Source organism: Podarcis melisellensis (genome assembly GCF_964234715.1).
Source record: "Podarcis melisellensis genome assembly, chromosome: 6".
NCBI lineage: Eukaryota > Metazoa > Chordata > Lepidosauria > Squamata > Lacertidae > Podarcis > Podarcis melisellensis.
This window is the reverse complement of record NC_138538.1, coordinates 44,041,304-44,057,405: the sequence shown is the minus strand read 5'-3', so window position 1 is coordinate 44,057,405 and position 16,102 is coordinate 44,041,304. Positions and strand designations below refer to the sequence as shown.

General features: G+C 42.2%; 1 protein-coding gene across 11 annotated transcripts in view; it reads left to right on the top strand.

Moving 5' to 3' along the window:
• The first annotated feature begins 91 nt into the window (after nucleotides 1-91).
• The window catches only part of ANKS1A (ankyrin repeat and sterile alpha motif domain containing 1A), a 120,141-nt gene continuing 104,130 nt past the window's right edge, over nucleotides 92-16,102 (top strand). For 5 of the 11 annotated variants that reach the window (XM_081915544.1, XM_081915543.1, XM_081915541.1 and 2 more), the window contains exon 1: nucleotides 92-353. In XM_081915544.1, the coding sequence (XP_081771670.1) occupies nucleotides 169-353 (185 nt within the window). In that variant the 5' untranslated portion in view covers nucleotides 92-168. The remainder of the gene's footprint in view (nucleotides 354-16,102) is intronic. The other 6 variants (XM_081915545.1, XM_081915548.1, XM_081915546.1 and 3 more) reach the window with 2 other exon arrangements.

The window sequence follows — 16,102 nt, the reverse complement described above, 5'->3', positions numbered from 1 at the left end:
TTGGGTACTGCTGGGGGCAGGCGCCGCTCGGCGAGGGGGCGTGGCCTCCTCGGCTCCGCCCCGGAAGGACGCGCCGGCTGGGCTGAGGCAGCGGCGGCGGCGGCGGCAGCCGAAGACGGGTAGTAGTATAGAGGCGGGGGGTTTGGCTTCCCGGGCCGGGGCCGGGCCATGGGGAAAGAGCAGGAGCTGCTGGAGGCCGCCCGCACCGGGAACCTCCCCGCCGTGGAGAAGCTGCTTTCGGGCAAGCGCCTCAGCTCGGGCTTCGGCTCCGGCGGCGGCTCCGGGTCCTCGGGGGGCGGCGGCGGAGGTGGCAGCGGCAGCGGCGGGGGGCACCCGCTCTCCAGCCTCCTCAGGTAGGTGCTTCGACCTGGGGGGGGGGCGGAGTTGCTCGGAGAGGGGGGGGCCGAGGGAGCCCGCGCCAGGCTGCCTTGCCGTGGGGCGGCTGGGGGTGTGTCTCCTCGAGCGCCTAGAGGTGCGGTTGTCCGCGGGCAGAATCCCCGCCTTTCGGAGGCGCAGCGGCGGCCGCCCATGTGTTTTCCGAGCGCGGCGGCGGCGGCGCCTCCGGGGTTCCCTCGGGCGCAGAGAGGTCCGAAGCATCGCGCCTCTGCTAGCTCTGGCGGGTGCGCGGAGGAAAGAGGGGCTCTGGGCGGCGAGGTGCAAAGGTGGCAGGGGCGTGTTTCTGGGGCTTCCGGGTTCCCTGGAGAAAGTGGCTTTTCAGCTGCCGTTCCCTCTAGAAAGAGGCAGTGAGGCTTTTTGGCTGGGGAAGCGTCTATTGTAAACTTTTGTTTTGAGAAGCACTGGCGTCAACACCGGAGATTGTGGCGTGAGGCTGATTTGTACTTTACACAGGTCCTGGGTGAGGGTGGGATCCAAAAAACTCAACCTCTGTTCATTAATCTCTAACTTTTCAGCCAAATCGTGCTTCCCTTTTCTCCATTTTTAGTGAGAAGTTGCTCTTTTTTACCTGCCTTTTCTCCTTTTTTAGTGTGAAGTTGCTCTTTTTCACCTGCCTCAGGCATGACTTATAATTCTAAGGCTTGGAGTCATGGTCTTCAGCTTGTGAGTGCCTGGACCTAAGATGGGTTCCACCACTGGCACCTTTTCCATTTCCCTCTGTGTGTGCAGTTGAAGGTTTCTTTTAGAGAAGGGAGTATAGGACAGACAGAAAGAAAATGAAGGAAATGGGAGTCTGCATGCAAAGGATTCGACAGATGTAAGCAATGTAAAATCAAGTAGATGTTGTGTACAGGTTAACTGTAGCTCTTAGGGCTGATGGGTACTGCACTATAATTGTGTACTTTTTCTAGTTCTACAGTATCCAAACCTTTATGGTGTTCCTGGGATGCATCCCTCCTCTGTCCTAACTTCTCACAGCTGTATGGCTGCTTTTTTTAATTTCTCATATTTTCTTTTGTGTGTGCCCTTCCTCAAAAAGCTGGTGATGTGACTTGTAATATCTCCCTCACTGTGATTGGGACAGGAGTGTGTTAGCTTCATATATCTAAGAAGGCCATTTCTTGGCCTTTGTAGATAACAATTCAGCTATTCTCAGCTTATCTTCCTGACTCTCTCAGGTCTAATAATTGTTCCATAGAATATTTAGTTTGCCTGCTTGGTGGTCAGTGAGGTGACTGTGAAAAATAAGATAAAACACTGGATCTCTAAAGTATAAATTTCATACTGGAATAGTAAATCAGTACCTTTATTAGGACCAGTTTTAAAATCACAAAACTAATATACTGTCTAAGCTTTCAAGTCCACCAGAACTCTGTCTAAGACTGGAATGCAAGTAAACACTTGTTATTTGAGAGCAAAATAACACTTGAGAGACAAAATAGAGGTTGGGGGAAGATGCTGCTGGTTGTCATTGGAAGCCCCCGTCTGCAGTTTGCTACAACCATAGAGACTTTTTGCAGATCAAGTTAGTGGCCATTCTCTCCTTGAAAGTATAGAAGCCAGCATTTGCCTGAATCTGTTTGGTTGCAGGTTTACTAGAAAAGTTCAATAAAGAGAGAGTAACATGAATACAGTGGAATCTCTGTTTTCGAGCGTTTCAGAAGCTGAACGATTCAGAACCTGAACGTCAAAAACCCAGAAGTAATTGCTTACGTTTTCGAACGTTTTGGAAGTGAGACATTCTTTTGGAATGGATTACGTTCAAAAACCGAGGTTCCACTGTACCTTTATTAAGACCAGCTGGAATGACAAATCATGCAAGCTTCTGAGTTGATCATAAGTCTTCAGACTGGTTGTTAAACAAAAAATGGGGGTGTAGAGAAAAGGAAAAATGTTGAACATGATGAAACCGAAGTTTGTATCAGTCTCAAAACAGAATGGAAGAGGCATTTCACATGCTTAAGTCTACCAGCTGCTGGGAAATACTCTCAGTTGGCTATTTGTCTAAAATTAATCTCCTGCTTTGCTAATGTGTTTTTCTTTACTTCAGCTCCTTACTTTATAAAAATTCTGAGTCACACGTATTGAAAGGGAGAGACCATTCTTGGTCTCAGCATGTCATGTTGCAACCTGAGGTCTTTTTACAGATACAATCTAATATAATTAAGAATGCAGAATGACTTTGTTCTCTTAAGATTGTTACAAAGTGAGGATAGGGGTTTCTGTCATGTCTTAGCAACATTTTTTCCTTCTCCTTACTTACTCCACCCTGAAAATCTCTCCCCAACTCAAAATTATACATTACTTTGTATTTAATAAAGGTAGTGTCTAACTATCATCATATAGAATTTACAAAAAACCCCTCAAGTGTTTTCTGTGTTTTGCCTAAAATGTAAGCATATCTACTTTTGTTTGTGTTGCACTATAGTCGTATATGTGTATTCAACTTAACTCATTTTCAGATCTAGATTATAGTGTATTACAGTTTCTCTTTTTCTTTGGTAGCTGAATTACAAACTGTGTCATCTGTAAAAATAATAACAGCAGGATTAATAATACTAATTTAATCCCTTATTCAAACTTAACACTTTCCTACAGAGATTGTTTTTGCTGTACTTCAGGGATAGTTCCTTCATATGCCAGGTGAAATATAATTTGTGTGTGTTGCCATTTACACAAATATACAAATCTCACTATTGTGTGTGATTGATCTTTATTGAAGTGGATTTCTAAGCACTTATTTATAAAATGATTTGATTCCTGAAATGACAACTGTCTGAAGACCTTAATAGATGCTTCTCCACCTATGACTTTCCTAGGTTTCCAATATCCCTAGGCAGGTTTCAGATCAACTTATGGTTCAAGCTCCAGTCCTAGAAACATTTAATGTGAGTAAACAATTGGACTCATTAGGATAATTTGTATGCATTTGAAGTTAAATGCATGTTTCCTGGAGTTGGTTAGAGCCTGTGACTTGGCATGTGGGCACATCCTGTTTGGAAGCATGGTTTGAATATTTGAAAGGTCAGAATTGTTTGAAGTTGTTGGGCTGAAAATGTATCTTTTTCAGATGGAATCAGTGTAAGTTTGTATTGTGTTTGAGAGTCTGGCATGGACACTATAGATAGTGAATTAACTTGCTGAACTTCCTAATGTGGGCTTGGATGATTCTAAACAAAATAGTTCTGCTCCGTGTGACTACACAAACAGTAGGAGTATTATAAACATACACGTTGTTAAACACAAAATTGCTACAGTGGTACCTCAGGTTACAAACACCTCGGGTTACAGACTCTGCTAACCCAGAACAGAAATCGTGCGGTGGTGGTGGTGGCAGGAGGTCCCATTAGCTAAAGTAGTACCTCAGGTTAAGAATGGACCTCCGGAACGAATTAAGTTCGTAACCAGAGGTACCACTATATACGGAAAATATTAAGCAGTATCCAAAACTGGTACTGATTACTGAAAGTCAACTGCACCTATTGCTGGAGGAAAGGAAGAGTTTTCAAGTTGCCAGTGTGACCAGTGCTTTTAAAAGCTTTAAAGGGTTTTTTAAGAGAGAAATTTTGTGAGTTTCCTGTTCAATTTTTCATGTTTATAAAGATGTCATCATTTTCTAGTTATGCAGAAGAAATACAAACCTTGTTCCACTATATAGAATGAGCACTTCAGACCTCATGGCTTTAGAGGTAAATGCATGCATGACTGCTGTGTAATTCTGCTTCGTTGTTATGCCCTGTAGCATGTGGTAGCAATGTTGGTCCCATTGCAGAGCCCCATTATGGTAGTAATTGGTTTCATATTTAATAGTTCACTGGCATCTCAAGATTCTGTTCCCCTTACCCTACCCCTATTTCTTTAGGAAGTATATGAACTGCAGTGGAAGTGTTTTTGAAGCATGTTACTCTGATATAGAATGTTACTGGTGAAATAAGGAACTGCAATGAAATGAGATATGAAGTGTATTTGATTGGAGAGGAGACAAAGTGGTTTAATAATAGGCAATTGAAAACTGAGGGATGGGAGTTTCAGTTACTTGGGAGCAGTGAGATGCCTTAAATACCTTCATAACATTATTGCAGGCTTCCTACGTATGCAGTTCAAAACTGGATATTTTAAAGTATAAACAAGGGGGCACAAAGGGGACTCTCGTAGGTTAAACTGAAATTTGGCAGAGTGCAGTATGTGTTAAAGAAATATAGTGACTTAAGAATGCAAATGGGATTCAAAAGATCAGCATTCTGTCCAATAAAAATATTTCCGCTTCCTTATTAGTATGGATTTGTGTAATCAAAACAGCTTTCTTAGTTACTCACAAATTGTCTAGGAAATCTATATTGCTGGAAATGTTGTAGTATGCTGTCAAGGTGTGTGCCAAACTGGGTCTTTGACTTAGGTGAAATAAAGCCTAGTTTTGCCCCTGTAGTATCTCACAGGTTATCAGAGCCCTGTCACCAGCCAGCACATTTGATGCTAGAAAAAAATTAGTCACTGGCCAGGACTTGGTCTCTCACTCTACTGAAGAAGAGATACCTGTATCCAATATTTTAGAAATATTTCAGAGGAAGTGTTTTAAGAGAGAATCTGAAATATGAGAATCATGGGAGCTCATTCTTGGCATCAGTATGCTGATGACACGCAGCTGTATTTCTTTTTCATCCAAGTTGGGTGAAGCAGTGGAAGTTCTGAACTGGTGCCCAGACAGGATAACGGGCTGGATAAGGGCCAATTAACTGAAATTCAGCCCCATTAAGGTGGATGCTTGTGGCTTGATGATTTAACCTATTCTGGATGGCATGGTACTGACTGGTGCCTGCCCCAAGATTTCTTACAGCTTTGGGGGATATTCCCATGTCCAGCTTTGTCACTAGAAGCCCAGGTGTGCCTCCAGAATGGACTAATGTGTTGTATGTGGGACTGCTTTTGAATACTGTCTGGAAGTGGAATTAGTGAAATATATAACTGATTGTTGGGAACACCACTCGCCAGTATTTGAAAAACTGTGCAGCTTGTATTTTGTTTCCAAACACAGTTCAAAGTTCATCTGCTTACCTTTACAAGCCTTACATGGCTTGGATTCAGCATCCTGAAGGAATGCCTACTTCCATACCATTTTGATTGGCCTGTGTTGAGTCCCCCCCCCCCCCAAGGGGTTGGACTAGATTAGGAAAGAGCAATCTAGTAGTACCAGCAGTAAATAATAATAATAAATATTTCTTATACCCCACTCATCTGACTGGGTTATCCAAGCTACTCTGGGCAGCTTCCAACAAAATATAAAGGGATGAAACAAACACTTAAACACTTCCCCAAACAGGGCTGCCTTCAGACATCTATGTGAGGTCATATAATTGTTTAACTATAACAATGTTAGCGATGTCATCCTTCTCATCCACAATCAAATAATGGATGAGAGAGATTTTATTTAATGGCAGCATCTGCAGACCTGAGCACTAATAGAACAACCACGAGCCCTCTGGCTAGCTAGAGGGACCAGCACACAGCAGTAACTGTGTGTCATGTCTTGCTTCTCTGACATGCTCCTTCTCTCACACCATACCTCTTCTTACCCAAGGCCACTGTGCTTGGGCACTCCCAAGTTCTGTCTTAGATGTATATCAGTCTTCAGTAAACAAGGAGATCAGCTGCACTACATGTGTAACCAGATCACAATAGGCTTTCCTAAAACGCACTGAATAAAAATGCTATTTCCTATCTGTACTGTTCTACCTTATGTAAAAATTTCTGAAACATTTCAGAAGACTAGCATCCCAGCCTTTCCCAGCCCTGCCCCTAATGTGCTAATTTTGTATGTGGAGTAAGTTTTAAATAAAAATAAAAATCCTGGGACTTAAAAATAATGCAATTCTCAATCTCTTTCATGTAATTTTGCCAATATGTAGTTCAGCCTCAAAAATATGCTTTAGAAGATGCTGACCAATATGGTAACATTTTTGCTGAATTGAACTGGAGTTATTTTAAGATAATGCAAAATCATTTCCTACTTACAGTATTATAATTTTGCAACTGTGAACACATAAACATACTTTTCAGTGAGAAAGCAGAAGTGACATGTTCTCCCTACACCAAGCCTAGAGGCATTAATTTGTTAGAGTAGGAACATGAAAATAGTTTGGGGGCAGGGAGTCAAACTTTTATATAGGAATGCTAAGTTCCTGAGACCTGGAACTTTTGGAATGCCAATGATGCAAGCACTCAAAAACAACTGCTCACCAAACTTCTATCTACCTTTGTAGCCCCCTGTTTAAATTGTGCTCCATCATGATTTTAATCCCATTGCAATTAAGGACATGTTTTGTAAGATCACAAGCTTTGAAAGCATTTTGTAAGTGCTGCTGTGCTACATAAATTTGCAATGCTATGCTTTGGAGAAGAGGAGCTTCAGAGCCTTTGGGACTTTATTCATTAAGTTTTCCCAAACCAACATTTCACAGGTCCTATGATAGGAAGCTGCAGCCCATTTCAGACCTCTACAGAGCTTCCATTCCTTTAGTTATACGAGAATCTGTTGGGTGGGTCTCTGAACTAGTGGGCTGGCCACACTACCATAGCAGAATTGATCAGATCCCACTTCAGCTGCTGAGTACAATAGCCAGAGCATTGCTAAAACCAATGAGAAGGGCATGAAGAGAACACAGCCCTCCTTTCTACAGCCCACATATGACCTAGGATTAATAGCAACAAGTGGGACCTGCAACACTGTTCAGTGTAGTCAGACATGTCCCCCACTGCAATACCATCCATTCCATCTCTTCAGTCAATCAGCATTATGTGGTTACTGAGTATGCTCATTCCTCAATGGGCTGTTTTGGAGGGCAGTTCTCCATTTTGGAAGTTGACCTACCTGTGCTCAATCCTAGCTGTGTTAATGTGGTTAATTTCTTAATTGATTTTTATGACTCCTCTCGCTTCCATCTCTGGGGACATTTAGACATTGCTTCTCTATGCCAACTAGAAAATGACCTATCGACAGAGTGATAGGACTTTCTGAATCTTTTTAATATTCCTGTGTTGTGCTTCTCTTCCTTTGTCCTCCTTACTTTGCTGCTCTATTCCATTTCCATTCCAACCCGCTTTGCAGCCCACCTCCCCTTAGTCGGTAAGCATCCTGTAGCCATCAAGTCTTTATTGGATTATTATTATTTTGAGGGGTATCTTTTTAATGATTTCCCCCTCTCTAAATATTTTTGTACCCTGAAACCTGAGGTTTGTCCTGAGTCTGCTAGTGCCTCCCTCTTGTGCATGGGTGGGTTTTGATTATAACTTTTCAAGCACAGAAATGCATTAATCTGAAATAGAGGAGATGGTGATGCCTCAATCTGGAGGCTGAATTTAACTATCATAGATAACACCCATTGACAGTCTTCTCTATTTGTCTCATCACCTTTATGGCCATCAACAAATCTTGTGGCAGTGAACTTTCTAAGCTAATTATAGTTTGTATGAAGTACTACTATATTTTTTCTATCCTGAATTGATTGCCAGTCAGTTTCATTAGGTGACCCTGAGTTTTACTACCAAGAGAGAAAAACTTCTGTATCCCCTTTCTCCACACTGTGAATAAGCCTCTTACCATTTCTCTGCTAAATAAGCCAAAACATTCTAATCTTTCCTCATGCAGAAATGTGCCCCACCATCTTGATAAGACCTCCTTGGATGGTATTACATAATACATAGCTTGACGGTAGTAAAGAGACTATTAAGCTTGGTTCCAAAGGTCATGTTTTCAAAGGCTGCATGTACTGATATCTACATAGTTTCTTCGGTAAGATTCTATTCTGTACTCTTCAAGTACAACAGGCTCTCTATTTCCAAGGTGAGTGCAGATCCTTAACAAACCAAAATGGCACCATACATGCCCGAGAAGGAGGTATTGGCAGATGTGGAGGAACCTTGTGGAACCTCAAGGTTTGCTGGGGGGGGGGGACCACAGAACAACCAAATCAGGGTTGGGCATGCTCAGTAGATACAAAACATTGGCTTGAGTGGTGTGTATGATTGAAAATTGAATAGAAAGGGGAGTAGATTGGAATATCCTGGGGTTTGATGACTGGAGCGCTGAACAGGAGCACTCAGCACTGCAACATTTTGTTACAAATTCCCCCTAGACATCTTAAAACAGAAATCTGGTTGGGCTTTCACTTTAACCCTGGCATGGGCTTTAACCTGTTCTTGGTGCTACTGTGGTTAAAGAAACCTATCACCCAATTGATCTAGCATTCCACACCCTGTGTAGCAAACAATACTTAACCAGGGCAGGCCTCATTTAGTTGTAAAAAATGCCATAGGTATTAGGTGTGCACTGATATTTTTTCTTTGTGCACTGTTTTCTTCACTCCCCCTCCCCGCCCCTGCTCTGATGATCATGTCTGTGGCTCTCAAACTGTGAAAGTTTCAGTGTGGGGAAAACTGGAAAGCTCCAAAGAACTTGAGGCAGTATAAAAATGAGTAGGCTCTTTTTTTGTAATTGTAAGTGTTTAAAAGTGACTGCTACTCTTAAAAGTGTAAAAATAACTATAATTCTTGTATCAAACTAGACTAGAGCTATTCAGATGTGGTCCAGGCTCTTTGCCAGCATTTGTTCCCCATACTCAGCTGGCTTTTAATCAGTAAATCTAAATATTTTCTGATAAAAATCATTCCCGCTTCACATGTGGATTCCCTCCTACCTTTTCAAGGTTTGCTCAGGTGGTAGTTCGTCATCGTGTTATCGGGCAGCCTATGATTATCTCAAACCAGTAATTGTGTGATTGTACTTGGAAGTACTTTTTCACATAGCACACAATGGAATTTTTCACACAGCACACACGGAAAATGTAGAATTAGTTGCTTACAGGATGTAGTGATAGCCACCAAACTGGACAGCTTTAAAAGGGGGTTACTAACTGAAGGATAATGTTGTTATAATTGGAGGTTAGGTGGCCATCTGCCATGGATGCTTTAGCTGAGATTCCTGCATTGCAAGGGTTTGCACTAGATGACCCTCAGGGTCCCTTCTAATTCTACAATTCTTTGATTCTATTAGAAGGCTATCATTGACTACTAGTCATGATGGTGGTGTTGAATATCCAGTATCAGAGGTGGTACACAAGTGGGGAGAGTGCCATCGCACACAAGTCCTGCATGTGGGCTTCCCATAGGCATCTGGTTGGCCACTAGGAGGCTGGACTAGATGGAATTTTGGCCTGATTCTGAGGAGCTCTTCAAATATTCTTATGCCTGCAAAAGGCAGTCATGATGTCCAAACCATGACTTAACTGATGTACCAGAACTATGTCTGTTTTGTGATGCATCATAATTTGGCAACCCTGATTTTGGTGACATGTTTACAATCGCTGTGGCTTACAGTAACTCTGCTTTCAGGAAGTAGAGTTAAAATTGTTACCAGTAGGCATTATCAAGGCTATTTGAACGAATCAGTATCTTTAAGAAATCATTGTATTCACATATGATTATGTAATTGGCAATTATGACTGTCAGTTACCTTTTGTGGACATTTAATTGATTGAATAATCATTTCTACACACACTTACAAACCTGGAAGTGAGCAGGGGCTTCATTAAACTACTGAGGCAGTGTCTCCATTTTGAGATGAAGAACATTTTGCTTCTCCTCTGCCATCCACTTGTGTGGGCTAAAAATTAAGGGTCAGTTTAACTTAAGGTTACCAGATTTTTTTCAAAGAATCGGGGGACACTTTTTTTTCCTGAAAAGGGGGGGGAAATTATTTAAAAAAAAAATAAAAAAAATTAAGTAATACCGTATTTTTCGCACCATAGGACGCACTTTTTCCCCTCCAAAAATGAAGGGGAAATGTGTGTGCGTCCTATGGTGCGAATGCAGGCTTTCGCTGAAGCCTGGAGAGTGAGAGGGGTCGGTGCGCACCAACCCCTCATGCTCTCCAGGCTTCGCACACCTCTCCGCAAGCAGCAGGAGCCCAGCGCTGGGCTCCCGCTGCTTGCGGAGAGGTGCCTGCATGCCGAAGCCTGGGCGCGCTGAGCTCAGCGCGTCCAGGCTTCGCGGACCTCTCCGCAAGCAGCGGGAGCGCTCCCGCTGCTTGCGGAGAGCTGCCTGTTTGAGGGCTGGGGTCGGGGGAAGCTCTAGCTTCCCCCGCCCCAGCCCCGCACCTGGGGGGGAAATAATTTTTTCCCCTTTATTTCCCCCCAAAAAAACTGGGTGCGCCCTATGGTCCGGTGCGCCCTATGGTGCGAAAAATACGGTATATTGTCTTCTGTGGTCTCTTCTGTCACACGGCCTTCCTCTGGGCCCTGGGCCTGCTCTCTTGGAGTGCTAGCTGCCGTGGAGTAGGCTCAGGTTGGGCCTGGGCTCGGCCACGTGTCCTTGCCCTCCTGGTGCTCTCTTACCTCTCCTCCTCAGTGGCAGCAGCAGCACGGCAAGGTCGGGTCTCCCCTTTTTTTATCCTTCCTCTTTCTCTCTCTTCCTTCTACCTGCATTGGCTCCAGGGTTTTCCTGGCCCCAGAGCGCCGCTGGGTAATCGGCTGGGTAGCCAGGTGCTCTCGCTCCCAGCTCGATTTGGGTTGCGCGTGTGTGTGCATCAGTGGTGCTCGCTGCTGTGGCGTCTGCCATTTTGCCTCACCGGAAGTCCCCATATGAGGTGCCTTGTGCTGTTGAACCAATCACGCAACATTCATTCCCTACTAATCTACAACACTTAAAATATAAATCTGGGGACAGTAAATGAAATCCGGAGACATTCCAGGGACGGATTTTGTCCAGGGACAAATTTGTAAATCCCGTCCCTGGGAAATGGGGACATCTGGTAACCATAATTTAAGCAAGCCCCAAATGTGAAGAGATGCCATGCCAGCAATCTCTGCCAGCTTGAGTAGGGAGCACGATGCAAACCGAGTAATACACACCAGGTTGGCCCCCACATCCATGATCGATCCAATATTGGATGATTGGTGATAAACAAAACAGCACCAACAGGTTGGTGAAGGGAAACCTGCTCTTTACTCTAAAAATGTTGTTCTGTCCTTGGAGGCAACAGTATCTGCATCAAGTATATTGTGGATGTTAAGAATGAAGATGCTTATGAATCCTGGAATTGTATTCTAAAGGAAATGATGGTTGGTGCTAACAGAAAACACAGAGTCAAACTGGAGGGCTCAGTTGCTGCTCTTAAGGTCTTTACCAGTATGTAAAATATATCCTCTTCTCTCCCCTGCCATGGTGAAACAACCTTGATTGGCTTGTTTCTATAGCAACCAAGGCTTGAGAGGCTGGTAAAACAACTTCCTGAAAGGAGTACAATGCAGCTCCACATATTAGGTTCATAACAAGGCACTGGAAAATATGCAACTGACAGGAGGGTGCTCGACCTCACACACTTCAACTATTGCCTTAAACTCCAATCCCCGTCCTCGCCCAACAGATTCCCCCACCCCATTAGCTCTGTGTAGTAAATATTTGGGATGTATTAAAAATGGATTCAATTCTTGCTAATTCAAAGTAATAGCAGGGAGCATTGTCTTGACTCTGATTTGTTGTGGTGATTTGATGCCAGGCTCCTTGTGATGCCTGATTGGCTCTGATCACTTTAAATAAAATGATTGAAGCTGCTAATTGGAGGGAAGAAGTGCAAGCAGTTCATGGAAAGAATATGTGGGAGTGATTATGATGGTTTTCGCCTCAAATTTCTGTGACCAAAAATTCGACCAGGTTAGCTATTAAATATAAATTCAACCCAGAGTATGCTGGTTAATGGATTCCCAACTTAAAGGTAAGGGTAAAGTGACCCCTGACTGTTAGGTCCACCCATGGACGACTCTGGGGTTGCGGCACTCATCTTGCTTTATTGGCTGAGGGCCCTGGCATAGTGGAAACCTTTCATCTCCTGCATTTTTAAACTAGCATTCTTCCAGTTGATGTTAAATAAGAATAGCTTCCTGTGTTCAGAGGTTAGTTTGGTCTAGTTATATCACTTTGTAAGTGCTTTGGAAGGAAATTGCCTGTTTTTTTGTAGATAACACATTCAGCAATTTAAATTTAGATGAATGTGACAGACGGCAATTGTTTGTGTAGCTTAAGTAGAGACAACTTTAAATATTTGCTTATTCATGCACACTTTTGTGTTAATGCTGTTTGATTGTAGCATACATAGCCACCTCTATGATATGTACGGTAATCTGAGTCATTGCTTGCTCAGTTCTTAAGATGTCTATTAAGATTTTAGCATTACACCTTTCAAAAGTTTTTAGATCAGTCAATGATGCAACAGAAAACTCTGCTTAAGTCTACCTACAGTTTCAGCTGATAGTTGTTATTTATACTAAACTGAAATAAAGAGGTATACTTCCACAAACAGTTTCATGAATCCCCCTTTTTGGCATTTTAAACAGGGTACCATTAAAAAAGGGGTGGGTGTTAAACAGTTTACCCATTGTTCAGGTGTGAATGGGAAAGAAATGCATTCCTGTTGCAAAGGCAATCAAACCAACATTCCCTATTTTGCCATGCTGCCACAAATTAATTGTGTCCCCCCCCCCCCATACACACACAGTGCTTTTTGCATCTGTCACCAGATAGACAGATTGCATTTACTGGCATCATGTTCACTGTACTATATTATTTATCATTATTAATTTAATTTTTTAAGCACATACTACCAATAATCATGAGGTGGCAGTATGAAATGCAATGGTATAAAATTTACAAAATTAAAATGACACAACTAGCAATTATTCCAGTGGTTCTCAAACTTTTTTCTCTCAGCCACATTTTCAGATTTTTTTTTCTTGCACCTCACCAAATTTTGAATTGATGAGAAATACACTGGAAAACAAAAATAAACAACTCCTAGCAGTGCTTGTTTTGTATCATAGAACACAGCTACAGTACTTCATAATATGATCATGGGATAGCCAGAAAGTATGAAACAATACAGCTACATAAAACATTAATCATTCCCAAAAATATAATGATAAATGAGCCTGTTACAGATGTAATTTTATACAGTATATACAAACTCAGTGAGAAGTGTGAGCTTGCTATCTTGCACACACTCGTCATTGCTGACCCAGAAGTGGCTCTGGAATGGGACAAAGGCAGGCTGGGCTTATATGTGCTTTGCAGTAGCACACAGGGGTCAGGAACAGAACCCCTGTGCAAAATGGTCACTATTTGTACTATACTCAGTGCTTTATTCTGGTATTCAACAGTACACCAGTACCAGCACAACCCCCCCAGTACCTTGTGAATGGGGGGTGGGATGAGCAAGCAGGCAACCATGGCTAAAAGCGGAAAGGATTTGAATAAATGATGCAAAAAATCTGATATACTTATTGGGGGTTCCCTAACCAACAGTACTGCATCAAAAGTGCCAGTGCCCCCTGTATCACAGTGAGTAAATTAATGTTTTAAGAAATTTAAGGCATGTCCTCCCACAACCTACCCCATGTGCAAGCTTTTTTATTTTATTTTTCACATAAAATACTTGAGGATAGGATAGGAACCAACATTTCATGAATCTGGGGGAAAAGTAAAACTTAACTGTGGCAAAGTTTATTGGAAGTTGTTGTCTAACTTTAAGACTGCAACGTGTCAGTGCTTAGGTACAGGGTGGAACTTGGCTGTAGACCCTAAATTTCAGAAAATGCAATAAAAATTAATGCAGCCCAAGGTGGTAACTTTATTCACCCTTGCATGAATTGCCTCCATGCAAACATGATAATCCCCAAGTCTTGTTGCATTTAAGGAGTAATCTCACTCATCTTTTGGCCTATTTTGGATTGTCCCCTATAGTGTGCTAGTACCTTTTTCATTCTGTTAATGGTTTTCTCTCTCTCCCTCTTTCTCTCTACACACACACACACACACACACACACAGACAGACAGACACAGACAGACACACACAGACACACACTGAACAAGACTAGTTTTTAAATAAGACTAGGGCTTGGCAAGTTCAATTTAAAAAGGTATTGTTTAATATTCTAATTCAGCGTGTCCAAAATGAACACCACATACAAACTTTGTGTTTGATTTTTTAAAAAACCCTCATGTTGTAGAAGCTACATGATCAAACTACTTATGTGTATCATAGTGGCGTTTTTCTGAGCAAGCAGCTTGTAACAACGGAAGTACTAGTGTATGGGGCAAATGTGTTTTTGCCACCAATAACGTATAATTACAGTGATATTATGTCACGGTTTGTTAAACATTTTATGTAACTTCCTGTTGCAACTCTTGAATGTCTGTCTTGAACTTGCCAACTGCCTAACTATATGAGACGCGGTACATATCTTATGAATGCAGCTGACGATATGATGGCTGCTGTATTTGTTTCTGACTCAATTTGTATAATTACTGTATTGCACTACAACTTGAATATCAGTACAATTAAATTTACATGTTCTTCATGGACTTGGTGGAGACCCATAACTGGGTACTGTGCCATCTCTGGACCTTTGTAGGGGTGGCACTCATGCTTCACCTTTCATAGGATTGATCTCTCCATATGTTTCCAGTAGCAGAGCAAATGCTCATGTCACAGACACAACTATTGTTTGATTTGTTCATGTAATCAATTCAACATTATTGATTGTGCATGTAATAGTTATCATGGGCATTCAAACTGGAACTGCTTATGATAGAGGAACTGTGCATTACATAGGTACTGCATCAGTGTACTATGTTTCTGTAAAAATATGTTTGTAATTCAAATCATCATAATTAAGAAACTTGTGATTGCTGCTTTTTTCAAATACAGTGTACTCTAATCTCTGTGTATTAGACATTCTCAATTTCTGATGCTAGCTACATCTTGCCTTACTACACCATACAACTATCTCTGTAGGAAAGGCTGTGCCTCCCCAGACTTGAGCTCCTAAGCGATATATTTTTTATGATTTAAACATTGTATTTTAAAATTTTTAGCCTGGCCTGGAACCTCATGGTGAGTAAGCACTCACATTCTGTTTGGCCAGTGCATATAGGGCATTAAAATGGCATGAATATTAATCAGGGAACTTAAACCAAGATAGTGCAGGTTCTTACAGCTCATTTATGTATACATGATAGAATGCTTTGGAATCGTATAAATTCTGTATAAACATAGGCATAGAACAACTTCATTCCAGGGAAACTCAACCCTAGCTAAAGCACAGGAACTCCTGGAGTATCTTGCTGCTCTGAGTTTGGGGTAGTGTGGATGATGATGATGATGATGATGATGATGATGCTTTAGTCATAAAAATGACTCGCAAACACAATAACTGCAGTGTACAACAGTCACCATAGTGCTATCAGTTCTGAAGCTTTACAGAACCGTATTACCGGAAAACGGGTCTCTACCCTGAGAATTAGTCTTACAAGTACAGGCAACTCCCATTTTGTGTGAGTTTGAGGCATGTGCAACCGCTGGCGCATGCACTATTTTTGGCCCTGGAAGGGGGCGGGGCGGGCTTATACATACCCCGCCAACGCTCTAAATGACCCGGAACACAACCCCCATGCAAATGAGTTGCCTGCATGGGCTTTGTATTGTGTGCACTGTATACAAATTTAAAGTATTGAAAACATGCAAGTTAGTTTGCAAAACCTGTCATCAGTTGTAAGCTGCATTGTAATGCTGTTACTCATTCAGGTATATTGTTGCTGATCTTTTATGCTTAGATCCAGAGGATTGTGAGCTGACGTGTGCTTATGCAGCTGGGCTTTCCTG